The sequence below is a fragment of the Aythya ferina genome (assembly GCF_964211825.1).
Source record: "Aythya ferina genome assembly, chromosome: 2".
Lineage (NCBI taxonomy): Eukaryota > Metazoa > Chordata > Aves > Anseriformes > Anatidae > Aythya > Aythya ferina.
The window spans coordinates 46,107,005-46,120,688 of NC_140297.1; the positions used below are offsets into that span (position 1 = coordinate 46,107,005).

Sequence of the window (13,684 nt, forward strand, 5' to 3'; positions counted from 1 at the left end):
TGCCAAACAGAATAGCGTGTTTATTAATAGATTGCTAGTGACAAACAGTTAAGGACACTGAAGTTGTCCCGATGGCCCTGCGTTGCTCAATGATGCTGGTGCTTTGCCCACTTGTAAAACCCTGAATTTGACCCGCCTGCTCTTTCAGCATTACAGCAACCTGTTTTGAAGAGGAATTTCTCTTCCTTTTTCATTCTTAAAGGCTATTCTATAAAAGGGGAGGTGGGAGGGAGAACGGATCAAGAAGCCTAACGCACAAAAGTTAACCAACTTTAATGGATTGCGTAACTAAATATTGTTGCAGCCTGTTGGCAGAGTCCTTAACTGAATGAACCAGCAGTGCTACCAAGTACTGTCTTTTCTATTATCACCTTCAATATCAATCACAGATTGCTACAGTAGCTGAAACCTGGCTTGTTTCATTTGCTGAATCATGGTCCATTTGCAGTGAAGTCACGGAAATTCTTGATAAGCTGCTGATCTACTAGGCCACAAATCTCCAAGCTCCAGTTCTGTCCTTTGGAAGCTTCTTGTCCCTTGAAAAGATCTGTGCTGTAGGAGAAAACCGCAAAGGATTGAAGCTGCTTTTTGACATCTCTCTCAGGAAAGCTTCTCAGTGTGCTCTTGCACATTTGATAGCTGTGCTTTGCTCCTGTGAGGCTGGTCAAGACGCATACCTTGCTCGGCACCCAAACCTTCTAGAGCAAGTAACTCCTTAAAGAAAAAGTGTCTTAGGATCCAAATAAAAATTCTTGTCAAGAGCTGAATAAAATATGAAAACATTTTTAAAAGAAGAATTACAGAAGGCGGAGGGGGTGGAAGGGGGAGGCCACCCTATCTAAAAGTTACTGCATGTAGTTTCCTGTCTCTTTAAAACAGAAATGCAAATATTTGTCATTTGATGTTGAAACTACCTGATTTCTATTTATACCACTTATAAAAATAGACGCAGTATCTTAAAAAATAGTATGCAGTTGAAAAAAATGTCTGAATTAAAAGGCGTAGTATAGTTCTCTTCTATTTCCCTTGCGGATGCAGTCCAAAAGTGGTGCTTAATATGGCAAAACAGAATAACTTAAATCAAGTGGTCTGATAAGCAAAGATTTCCCTATTTCACTTCCTGCTTTCACATGCACTTGGCAATGTAAAATTTCTTTGGGACTCTTTGAAACATTTCTTTGCAAATATTTAAAAGGCTGTCTAGAGGAGCTGGAAAATAGAGACTACCCTACTGGATAAGAACAGCAATAAAAATATTCGCTCTGATTTTCCTGCCTCCTGAGTTGTCCAAAACCAAATCTACTAGGGGCAATGTAAGAAATGCTAGAAAGACCAAGTTGGCCTTTTATTAATTAAATTATTTATGAATTAAAGCAATAGCACATTTTCTATGTGTTCAAGTGCTTTTCCAGATCTGAACTTAAAGGGGAAACACAATCATATTTGGCCATCAGTATTACCAATTTTGTTTGCATTATGGAAGCTGTTGCTTTCTGTAAAATTCCCAAACAACAGAAAAAAATCGTCATAGCCCCTAAATGATACCTGTTTCTAAAACTAGAGAGATGCTCTATGCCCTTGGCTCTGTAGGTCAGTGAATCCTTTTACTTTTTTGTGTATGTGTTTTGACACCTTAAGCGTCTATAGCATATGCTTATCTTTAAAAACATCTGGGTCAACCTTGTTCAAAAAACATTTTCACACCTCTAATGCTGTTGTGTTTTTGCAGCCTTTACAACTGCATTAATGCCACATTTTAAAGTTTTTTTTTTCTTAATGTAGGCCAGAAAAATGGCAAACAAAATAACTGCACTAAGAAGCTAAAAAGCCCTATTAACTAATTGTCTGCTCTTGATCCTAGTTAACCTAGTAACCTAGTTAACCTAGTTAAAGCTCCATGTGTAATACTTCATTTCTGAAATATTGCAAACATACTGATTTGCTGATCAATAACAGGCTACTGTACTCATTTTAATACAAGTAATATATAAAACAGCAGTTGATTGAAAGAGCATCCTGAAATATCAAGGTCTTAATTAACTTAGTGACACTTATTTGTGACACTTAATAGTAAAGACTATTTTTAGAATAATATGAGGAAAACCCAAAGGGTTAGTATTCAATGACACACAAAGGAAATACACACTAAAATACTGGAATGTACAATATTCTCCCATTTTGCTAGTAAAGATTCCTCATCACAGACCTCAGTAATTTAGCATTATTTACAGGGATACACAACCAGATGGGATTGAGCCTGAGTTTAAATGACTGAGATAACTTGTGTAAAGTACAGTGAAGAGATATTTCCAAAGAACCAATATCAATCTCTAACCTCTAGTTCATTTCAAATATCAGTTTATGAGCCTGCTAGCTTAAACCCTCAGCTTTTTATGGTTTTGGTCTCTGTAGTATAATACTATACAACTACATTCCCCACATTCCCCCCCCAAAAAAATACTTTTTTTTTTTTTTTTTTTTTTTTTTTTTTTTGCTACAGAATGCTATGTTACCACATCTAGATAGCTAATTTGATACATCCTTTTCATTTATGTACAAATACCCATTAGTATGAGGACATACAAGCTTTTATAGATATATGTGCCATGATCTTTTGCAGCTGCTTTGGAGCTAATATCCAGAACAGATTCTTCCAGGCTTTCATCACAAGAATTGATTTCACAAAAGTCAATTCCACTTTTTTTGCTAGGCACAACTTACAATGCAGCAGAAACTTCTTGTTCTCCAGTAGATTGCGTGTAGGTGGAGCTAGCGCGTTCAGATGGGTCAACATAGAAAACTGGACAGTATTTAGAAAAGTGGGATGCAATTTGCTTTCGGAAAAAGCTATGAAGATATTTTCTAAATTTTTCTCCAGCAAAGGCATAAATCACAGGGTTGATACAACAGTGGATCATCGAAATGGTTTCTGTCACTTGGGTTGCTTTGTGCAGTTGCCCACTGCCTTCACAACTAGAGATAGAAAATGAACCTTGAAAGTCACGCAAGAGAATACAAATGTTATATGGTGCCCAGAAGAAAAAGTAGACAATCATGATGATAAAAATCAGCCTGACTGCTTTATGTTTCTTCTCATTCCTACATTGGAGTAATGTCTTTATAATTTGTGTGTAGCTGCAGATCATAATCAACATTGGAATAACAAGTCCCAGGATGTTCATTTTTAAGGTCAGGAATTGCTTCCATACATTTCTCTGATCTGATGGGTAATGAGCACTGCACGTATACTGTGAATTTTCCTTCTGAGTTTTGTGAAATACTATCCCAGGAACAGAGGCAAGCATAGCAACAGCCCAAGTGACAATGCTGGCAAGGATGCCGTAGGTAACTGTCCTCGCTTTCAAAGCAAACACTGCGTGCACTATGGCCAGATACCTGTCTATGGTCAACAGGATTATGAAAAAGATGCCGCTGTAGAAGCCGAGGAGGTAGACACCTGAGAGAATTCTGCACAACGCTTCCCCAAAAATCCAGTCATGAACAGCATAGTAGGCCCAAAAGGGAAGAGAAAATATAAACAGCAAATCAGAAATTGCCAGATTGAGCAGGTAGATGTCAGTCATACTCTTCAATCTCTTGTATTTTATCAGGATAAGGATAACGAGCATGTTGCCTGTGAGGCCAAATATTACCACCAAAGAATAAAGCGGTGGCAGAAGTTTAGCTGCAAAGTGCTTTTCCTCCGTCCCCGTGCATGGTGCTGAATCGCCGTACTCAAATTCTGTTGTTACAGCCAGGTCAGGGAAATCCACGGTATGGTTTTCCATGGTGTGTTGGTCTGGAAAGGAAGAGAAGGGTGGTTAACTGCAGGAACCTCCAGGCTTGGTAGTCAGGGAAATGAATGCAGTGGTTTTACCCAGCTGGGCAGCTGAGCTCTACCACAACCACGCTCACTCCCCCTCCTCAAAGCTAAAGGGGGGAAAGTACGATGGAAAGGACTCGAGGGTTAAGGACAGGGAGATCAGAAGCAATTATTGTCACAGGTAAAACAGACTCAGTGTAGGGAAATTAATATAATTTATTACCTATCACTAGTGAGCTAGCAAAGTGAGAAACTAAAAGCAAAAACCCACATTCACCCCATCCACCCTCTTCCACCTCCTCCCCCTGAGCAGTGCAGGGGAACGGGGAATGGGGGCTGTGGTCAGTCCCTAACGCTTCATCTCTGCAGCTTCCTCACGGTGACTCTGCCCCTGCTCCCCGTGGGGTCCCTCCCACGGGATGCCGTCCTTCCCAAACTGAGCCTGCGGGGGCTGCCCACAGGCAGCAGCTCTCCAAGCACTGCTCCCACACAGCTCCGTCCCACGGGGTCCATCCATCCCCCAGGAGCAAACTGCTCCAGCACGGGTCCCCCACGGGTGGGGGCAGCTCCCCCCAGACCCCTGCTCCTGTGTGGGCTCCTCTCCACGGGCTGCAGCTCCGGCCCGGGACCTGCTCCTGCGGGGGCTCTCCATGGGCCGCAGCCTCCTCCAGGCCACATCCACCTGCTCCACCGGGGGCTCCTCCACCCTTGGGGGGGCTGCAGCGTGGAGATCTGCTCCATGTGGGACCCATGGGCTGCAGGGGGACAGCCTGCTCTCATCTGATCTGACGTGGGGCAGCTGCTGGGCTCTGCTCACAGAGGCCAGCCCTGCAGCCCCCCCCTGCTACCAAGCCCTTGCCATGTAAACCCCATACAATGAAACACAGTGACAGGGCCTGGCCACCTCCTCATTGTGCCAGCCCCTTCTGCAGCCTCACCCAAGGAAGAGGAGGCAGCAGGGAGGTGTAGGTGTAAGGCCCACAAGGGCTCTCTGGCACCAGTAAACCCTCAGTGATCACTGCTTGTTGAGGTTACTCATGGCTTTGAGCCTTGAGGCCTCTGGGAGTGGGGTCAGTGGAGGTGTAGAAATGCCCCTTGGCAAGGGGAGCTAAACGTACCCAGCTGGAGAAGCAGCAATTCGACGGTGTTGGTCTGCAGGGTGTTGGTCAGGCCGGGGCCATGAAACTGGTCTGGTCTTCAGTAACTCTGGAATAAAAATGTTGTGGAGCCCTGTGTTGTGCAGGTTATGCTGAGCACACTCAGTTGATGACCTGCCGGGAAATATCACAATAGAAAGAACTGGTAGGCAACACCTTCTCGAATGGCATAAATGGTTTCAGTTGCTGTCAGCATGGCATTTAACACCTGCATCTCCTGCAACATTACTCCTAACAACTTAAAAACCTCCATGGTGCTCAGGGAATAAAGAAGTTTTGATTCCTTGTTTCAGTTGATCCTTAACAGTCATGATTCAGTAGCTCCAAAGTTTAGCTTGGCTACGTGTCTTTGAGAGAGCACAGACAGCAGACAGGGCTGTTACTGTCAGGGTGCACTAACAGTTCCTGTATCTGTTGTTTGATATCATCCTTCCTCCTTTGCTAGTGACTATTGCCAGTGAGGTGACAGAAATTGGGGAAGTGCAAAGACTGATTTTGGCTGGGGAAAACAAAAGAATTTCTGTGTGTCCTGTGAGGAGCTGGGAATAGGATTTTGTGGAGACAGGTGTAAGAGGGACCTAAGATGCTTCCCAGTCACCAAGTGGGGAAATTGATGCATTTGGTAGCCACTCAAATAGAGTTACTTGCCATTTGGGAAAATATCTACTTTTTTTTTTTTTTTTTTTTTTTTTTTTTTGGGGTGGGTGGGAGAGGTATCATGATTACTGCTTTCATCAGGCAGTGCATTTTCATGGCAGAATGATGCCTGTTCTCTTGACAAGGCAGCAGACTGTTTCTGAAACAGAAATCTTCAGGTCCTGCGCCTGTCCCTACTTGCTGTGTCATCTCTGACCACTTGTGTAACACAGCAATGATCGCTCCTTTCCTGTTTGCAACCTCGCTGTGCACTTTTTTCCAGTGGAGAGGTCTGCCCTGTGAGTCTGCGGATGTCTTTTGCAGAGACCACGTTGTCAAAAACATCACTTCATAGAACTCTCTGCACTCGAGTTCTGCAAGACTAAATGGAGCTGAAGAGCTCAGCCCGTGGTTGGAGTGGCACTGAGGCAGGCTGCTGGTCTGCTTTTTTGTAGCTCTTAGTCATCCATTCTGATTTACACTACGTGAAATCACTGAAACATCTTGAGTCTAGAGATAACTGTTTGGGTGAAAGGAGTATTTTCTGCTGTAAGAACAGTTCATTCGAAAAGCTAATGCCCTCACCTTAATTTTCAGCTAAATGCATAGTTTAGCTAAATCTAATGTCTTGGAGAAGGGGCTGGTTGGTGTGTCTTTGTCCACATTCGTGTGACCTTAAAAATGATCTGAGTCTCTCCTGAGCTTGCTATGGCAATTCTGTTACAGAATAGTGCAGACATGGATCCCTCCAACAAGGGGAAAGCCTTATTGGAGCAAAGTCTGCACCTTCCAAACAAAAGGACATATTGCACTTGCAGACCTTCCCCCATCCCTTCCTCCTTTTCTTCCAGAGTCTGGCTGTTAACTGCTGCCAGTGTATCAAGATCGAGAATGCTCTTGTTGAGGTATTGCTTTGACATGTAGAGTTTGGAAAGAGGTTTGCTTCTGGAGAACAAGGAATAAAAGAAAATTGGCAAGTTTTAACAAGTTGGGTGCCAAGATAAAATTTCTTGGGGAGGCAATAAGCATTGTCAAAATCCTCAAAAACTGTTTTTCAGGCAGTTGTGATGACCTCTGTGAAACAGTTTTTTTCCACAGCCGTACTAACTACATTATCATTACAATACTGAGATCATGGTTTTGTTGGTAAAGGAAGTGGCTGTGGCTCAGGTGTATTGACAGTAAATAAGTAGATTTGAAAGTCTCTAAGGGTTTAAATTTTTCAAGTACTTTCAGAAACTTTTCTTTTTCAATAAATAAATAGATAAATAAAAACCGAGCACCTTTGTAAAGGAATTCTTGGTCCAAAACATTAACTCCTTTATTTCAAAAACATGCCAAGACTTGAGCACTGCACAAAGACTTAAGACTCCTTTCATCTTGATCTATGTTGCATGCCCTGATTGCCTAAGTCCCTGGTACTGCTTATAGCTAAGTATCCCCATTTCCAGTTTGTCCTTCCACTGTGCACAGGGACTGTGGGATGAGGGACTGGCTGCACAACAGTGCCAACCCCAGCATGTCCTAGGACCAAGGCCAGTCTGACCCCCCTTGCTAGTCTGACCAGCAACTGGTAAGAGCATCAGCCATTGCTGAAAATGAGGAGATTGTCCTGCTGGGCAGAAGCCAAGCGTTGTACAAGTGTGTGTTCTCCTCTCCCATGGTGGAAGGGTTTGAAACCACAGCCCAGAAGAACAGTTGCAACCGCAAAGCAGGCAGGAGGCCGCTAACCACATCAGGGGGGCTGGGAGCATGTCCTGCACTCAGCAGCGCTTAGGAAGGGTTATTTCTCAGCCTGTTAACTCTGGATCTTGATCATTTGTACACCTGCGTGATGCCCATACATAAACGTGGCTATGAAAAGCAACTGAGTCATAAACCCGGAGTGGGATTTTATAAGTATGTGATTGATTGGTAGGGCTCATGCAAATATCATTGCAAAGTGCTATCTCGATATTACTGCAGTGGCTCCTTTCATGGCAGCCCCTTCTTCCTGCTCACTCCATTCTCAGTGCATTCCCTCCTCTTTCATTCCTCTGCCTTCTTGGAATGAGAACCGTACCTTTCCTGTTTCTTATATCTTCTTCCTTTCAACCCCTTTTGCATGTTTAAATTGTGGTCTCTCGTCTGAGTGGTTCTTTCCGCTAACTGAGTCTAGCCTTTGCTTAAGAAGTCTCTCTCTGCAAAAGCATTTATTACACTGAATTGCGTGTAGTATTCAGTTTATACTGACAATGGAAGCTACAGATGCTAATATGGAAAATGGAAAAGGGAACTGCCACGTAGTTTTGTACTTAATCCTATAGTCTCAGTGTTTTGAATGCTTCACTGGATTCATTGACCGGGCTTGCTTACCTAATTAGAAATATCTGACCAGGCTTGTGTTTCCTAACAGTGGGAGAAAAACAAAGATCATCCTGGAAGATCTCTGAAGAAAGAACATTTCAAAAAAAAGGTCTGTATTATTTTGAATAGAGCTTAGATACATGCAATACTTCTAGAAATTGCAGTCTCCTGTAAAAAATCTGTTGTTTTGGTTGAAACTGCTAGTTATGCAGTTTTCAAGATAAATGCTTCCATAGGCAAGCTGAGCAAAATTTTAAGTCACTGTTTCGTACTGAGTTTCAGGTCAGAGCTTTCTGTTTTTTAAAGAGACAAAAATTTTGTTAAAACGAGTTCCAGTTCATTTGCACCATGCCTTAAAATGATAACAATAGAAAAGGTGCAGTGAATGGAGGTAAAATGCTAAGCTATGCTGCATGTAAACAGGTTCCACGAGGCAGAGCATTTAAAATATATCAGATTTTCTGTAAGGGAAATAAGTACTCCTGCACATCCTGCAAGGGAAATAAGTACTCTTCACTCAGATAAGATGTTTTATTTTTGCATTCACAGTTTTAACATCCAAATTTCCATCATGATATATCATCTTCAGAGAAAATAAATGTTCATGTGTAATCTGTTTATCAAAGAGCCATATTGCATTACATTTCATACCCCAATCAACCTGTAGAGATTTGTTTCTTCTAGCAGTTCTGTCCTTTAAAAATAGGGTATTCCATTTAACATATCCTATTAGTTTCCCCGGGGCATTTTTTAATGTTGAGTACACTGTCAAGATTCAGTTGTTGTTGTTTTTTTCACCTCGGTCATTAAAGTACCTAAACAACTACTAAATGCAGAGGTTGAAGGAAAAAAAAGGAAAGATAACTTACCATATATCTCATCGTGGAAGTGATGGCTTGGGTCAGTACATCGAGAGTAATGCTTATCCGATTTGTTACCCACTAGAAGAAGGTTGAAAACACCTCTTCCTGCATGAAGAGGGATGTATCAGATTGAAAACTTCTAGCAAGCAAATCTGTTTTCATTTTAAAAAAAATCAAGGAGCAGTTCTCTTTTTTCTAAAAATGGGTCATCAGATGTTACTTTTCTAACTGAGATGTGCAAAGAGATGTTGAAATTTGTGGAGGATCCTCTTAGGAGCTGAACTCAAGGTTTCACAATCTACAGCTGTAGTTATAGAAAAAGGTTTTTATATTGTTTTCTTTCTCATTTAGCTGACCTCTTTGAGTCAAAAAAAGTTTACATGAGATTCACCCCTTTACATTTCTCGATCATTGTATTTCTTTTATGACATTTGTCCCTTAACAGAAGTGGAGAAATTAGCATACCCCTTTATTCATTTATATCCACAGAGTTACCTGTGCTTTGTGTTGGTTTGCTCTGAGCTGCAGTTCTTATATTTTAGCAGATTTGATTGATTCAGTTTTTCTCCAAACTAGTCTTTCAAACTTTGGCTTAGTCTGTGTAGTGTGTCTAACCTTGTAAAACAGCACTATTACTCTAGAGAATTAAGCTTCAGGAAAGCCTGATAAAATGTGTTTTCCTTGTCCTTCATTTATGTCACTGTGGTTGATTCCTGTGACTTTTAGACAGAGTTAAACTAAGTCTGCACTGTGAGTAGCTGAGTAGCTTTTTAGATCCTTCTTAGACATCAAAGAAACCACACAGGAGGGAGGAACAGGACAGAGAAAGCAAGCGAGAGATGGTGTCTTGTCAGATGTCTGAGAACCCCTGAGAGAGAAGCCCTGAGTAGATACCTAATAAAGTACAAACCCCTGCCTCCCCTTGACATCCTTGACCCTCTTTTTTAAGGTTTCTGGAGTATCTTCTCCAATCAACCTCATGGAGACCCTAAAGGGATCTCTTTCCCACACTCAGTCCATAGTATCCTCAAAAGATTTTAAAATGCCAAATGGAAATGTCTTGCTTCGGATGTGATGTGGTTCTACCCAGTAGACAGCTAAGCACCACACAAATGTTCATTTACTCCCCTGCCTCCCACAGTGGGGGAGAATTGAAAAAAAAAAAAAAAAAAAGAGTGAAAAACTCATGAGTTGAGATAAAAACAATGTCGTAAGACAGAAAATAAAGGGAAGAAAATAATAGTAATAAAGATAAAAAATACGCAGAGCGAGTGATGCACAATGCCATTGATCACCACCTGCTGACCAATGTCTAGCCACACCTAGAGCTGCAACAGCTCCCCCAGACAACTCCTCCCAAGCTGTTATTGCTAAGCACGACCCCATAGGGTATGGGACGTGGCTCTGGCCAGTTTGGGCCAGCTGTCCTGGCTGCGTCCCCTCCCAGCTCCTGGTGCACCCGCAGCCTCCTGGCTGGCAGGGCGGTGTGGGCAGCTGGAACGGCCTTGGCTCTGTGTAAGCAGTGCTCTGTGACAACTAAAAGATTGGTGTGCTATCAGCATCACTCTCTTCTGAAATCCAGACCCCAGCTCCATACCAGCTACTGGGAAGAAGATTAAGTCTATCCCAGCTGAAATCACAGGGCAGGGTGCTGCTTTTCTTTGATGGAAATCAGGGGAATCACTGCTTCTCAGTTAGATCTCAGACTGGGGGGAGAGTAAAATGGGAAAATCTCAACCTGTGTGCCTTGTCAACCCCTCTTTGCTTTAAGGACTGATCAGGGTCTTTATTCCATAAAATTATATTTTTTTTCTCTTCCTTCATCACTTTTCCAATGAGCTCTTGAAAGGCTGGTATCTTAGCATCAAAATGGATGGCTGCTGCAGTATATTCTAAGATTATATTCACAGTACCTTACTTGATATTAGAGCCCCTATAGAGTCAGTGCAAAGAGCTGCTCTTTAAATTTTTTCCAGTACACCTGTATTACGGTCCTAAATTGCTGTCATACTTGGCTGACTCAAATCATGCTTGAAGATTGCTACATCTCTTCACCGATGCAAAAGTAAGAGGGAAAATGGAAGAAAATATATCAGTTCCCTCACTGAAATATGGGAACATGCTATATTTCTGAGCTCAGCTTTCAGACTGTAGTCCATAATCCTGTCCCTGATAGTGGTGACAAAAAGATGCAAGAAATGCTGCCTGAGGCAGCAAAGAAATACCTTAATCACATGCAAAATTTAATCCAAGCCTCAGTCACTAGAAGTGGACTTATATTTCTTAGCTTGAACTTCCATTAATTCCAATCTTTTTCTGTATGATTTCTTACTGTCTTATTAAAAGTAGTAGCAATGGAATGGGGAAATGGTCAGTTCAGTGTTTTCTCATAACCAGATGGGGGCATGATTGACTGTCCTAAACGTGGTGTCACTTTACAGCTCAAGGGAGATCTCAGATCAGAATTGTGTGAGCAGAGGGCAGCCACCTATACAGCATGAGTGCATGCTCACCACCAGACTGTGGCACAGATTTACAGCCACAGCATCACCTCATACCAGGAGGACAAGGTAAGACCGTGCTAAAGCCTCCTTAGTTCTCCACCAGTGAACCTGTACCTGCACAGCTGCTGCATTTGATCATTTGAGGTGGCAAGCATGGTTAATGATGAGAATCCTAGAAAAAAACAAACATGAAAGGCCATGCCCTGAAAGGAATTTCACTTTGCAATCTTTATCTTCTAATGAATTGTCTCTCGTTATATAAACAATCTTGCTTGCTTGTCCCATGATGCTATTTTTTTACAAGCTCTGTCTATGCTGACTATATTTTTGTCACAACATATTAGCACTAGTTTATGCTTTGCTCCCAAACATAATATTTTCCAGTGTATTTTTAGTACTTTATTGAAATTTGAGAAAAACAGGTGCTTGAATCATGATTTCTTAGAATTTTCCAAAAAGGTGTCATAAAAAAATTAAGTTTTCAATGCATAATTTGTAAGCAGTCTGCCTATTAAAATCAACAGTCATTTTTAGAATTTATTTCTGAAGTCTGACTCGTTTGCCCTGCTTCGTTGTCCCCACTGAGCACTGTCTGTTACATGTTACTTAACCTGCTAGAGGCATTAAAATCTTTCATGATCTCACACTATATGAAGAATAGGCAACAGTCTCAAACCTGTTGTTGGACTTGTCTGTTTTTCATCGAACTTTTGATTCTGAAATGCGCTCTCACAAAAATCATAGGATCATAGAAACAGAATCACTTAGGCTGGAGAAGATCTCTCAGATCATCAAGTCCAAATGCTAGCCTAGCACTGCCAAGTCTACCACTAAACCACATCCCTCAGCACCACATCTGCACAGCTTTTAAATACCCACAGGGATGGGGACTCAATTACTACCCAGGGCAGCCTGTTCCGATGCCTCACAACCCTCACCAGCTGGGCCCTAAAGGTGGACGAGAGGTCCTCCACAGAGAGGTTGAATAGCTATGACACTTGGCGGCCCAAAACCACAGACACACCCTGGCAGCGGGTGCCTGGGCTGAGACTTTATTATCAGTGCCTACAGGAGATGTTCGGTTAGCTCTACACCTACTCCAGATAAGCAGGGCTTCTGGAAAGTCAGATTTGATCCTAGATAAGCAGGGCTTCTGGAAAATCCGATTTGATCAGATCTTCTGTGTGCCTGTAGGTGAGTCCAGGCCCCTTGTGCTGTTCGCCTGCTTCTGGGGCCATATCTTGGTGTTATGCTGTTCCTTGATGCTGTTAGGACAAGACCTTTTTTTGTCTCCCTCTCCTCTGCCCTGCTTTCCTCAGTGGCTGTCAACGTGCCCCTGCAGGACCTGACTTCCCATCCAGTCCAAAGCTCCATCACACCAGCCTGGGACCGGCCATCATCCTGCTGCGTGACCTCCTCCTCCCTGAGGAGGTGAACCTCATCAAACCTCAGCGTTTTACCACAAAATTGAAGCTATTGTTCAAAATAAAAGGAATGGTAAATGGTTTGGTATGGCTTGGGATGTCACCTATGATGGTTTTACGTTCAGAGACGACTAGGAGTTATGTTTAGTGGCATGACACTCGTAAAGACATTCCAGAAATAGTAGCGGGTTTTATTCCTCACCTGCGGGGCTCAAGCTGATGTACTCTAAGTGTGCAGCCATGTTCCCCATCAATTCAATTTGCATTCATCAATCTCTTCTGTCCAGTGATTGATTATATGATTCATCCTGAAGGATATCGGACCATCACACTAAGGTATTCAGTAACTCAGTAGTACGGCATTTCCACATGGAGATGCCACCATTTACAAGAAGCCTGCAGCAGTCCTGTGTCTGCTAGGACACATAATAGACTCACACATACTCGTGTGACATACAAATGTCATCAGACAATTATGGGTACAGCAGTTTGAAAATACAGCTAACATTTTGCAGGAAAAATAATAATAATAAAGTTTAGGGCAGAATGGCAGATACCTTTCTTAGAGATACAAGATACGATAGTGCATAACACTCTTATCAAAGGCTACAGCTCCAGCAAATGCAGATCATCCTTTCCATCTGGAGAAGGGGTCTAATGAAGATGTGTACACAGACCTGATGCATTTCCTTTTCCATATGTTCCTCCCATCACATCTCATTTTGTTTCTTCTATCAACAAAATCTGCTTCCAAATTAAATTAGGGTAGCATGAGCGTATGTGCCCAGTAATCAGTAAAATATTAGTGTTTTTGTTTTGTTTTGTTTTGTTTTGTTTTGTTCTGTGGTTTTTTTTTTGTTTTTTTTTTTTTTTTTTTTTTTTTAGAGAGACTGAATAAAGACATCCAAGTAGCAGAAACTACTTAGTTGTT

At 42.2% G+C, this 13,684-nt stretch overlaps 1 protein-coding gene and 1 long non-coding RNA gene across 6 annotated transcripts in view; one reads left to right on the forward strand and one right to left on the reverse strand.

The window, feature by feature from the left end:
- LOC311431735 (C-C chemokine receptor type 5-like) overlaps nt 1–13,684 on the reverse strand; it is a 26,182-nt gene continuing 12,498 nt past the window's right edge. Inside the window, exons 1-4 of one of the 4 annotated variants that reach the window (XR_014689619.1) lie at nt 8,832–9,124; nt 7,972–8,044; nt 4,942–5,094; nt 1–3,799 (exon numbers count right to left, since the gene is read on the reverse strand). Coding sequence is in view for 3 of the 4 variants with exons in the window: in XM_084509542.1 (XP_084365668.1) it covers nt 2,718–3,788 (1,071 nt within the window). In the remaining variant the exon portion in view is untranslated. Of the gene's footprint in view, nt 3,800–4,941; nt 5,095–7,971; nt 8,045–8,831; nt 9,125–13,684 lie in introns of those variants that run through there. The other 3 variants (XM_084509542.1, XM_084509541.1, XM_084509543.1) reach the window with 3 other exon arrangements.
- On the forward strand, nt 7,454–12,834 carry LOC311431738. 2 transcript variants are annotated; one of them, XR_014689621.1, is made up of 3 exons: nt 7,454–7,515; nt 8,012–8,071; nt 12,649–12,834. It is a non-coding gene; the product is annotated as an uncharacterized lncRNA (long non-coding RNA). The 2 variants fall into 2 exon arrangements; XR_014689622.1 differs by lacking the exon at nt 7,454–7,515 and having other exon boundaries at nt 7,622–8,071.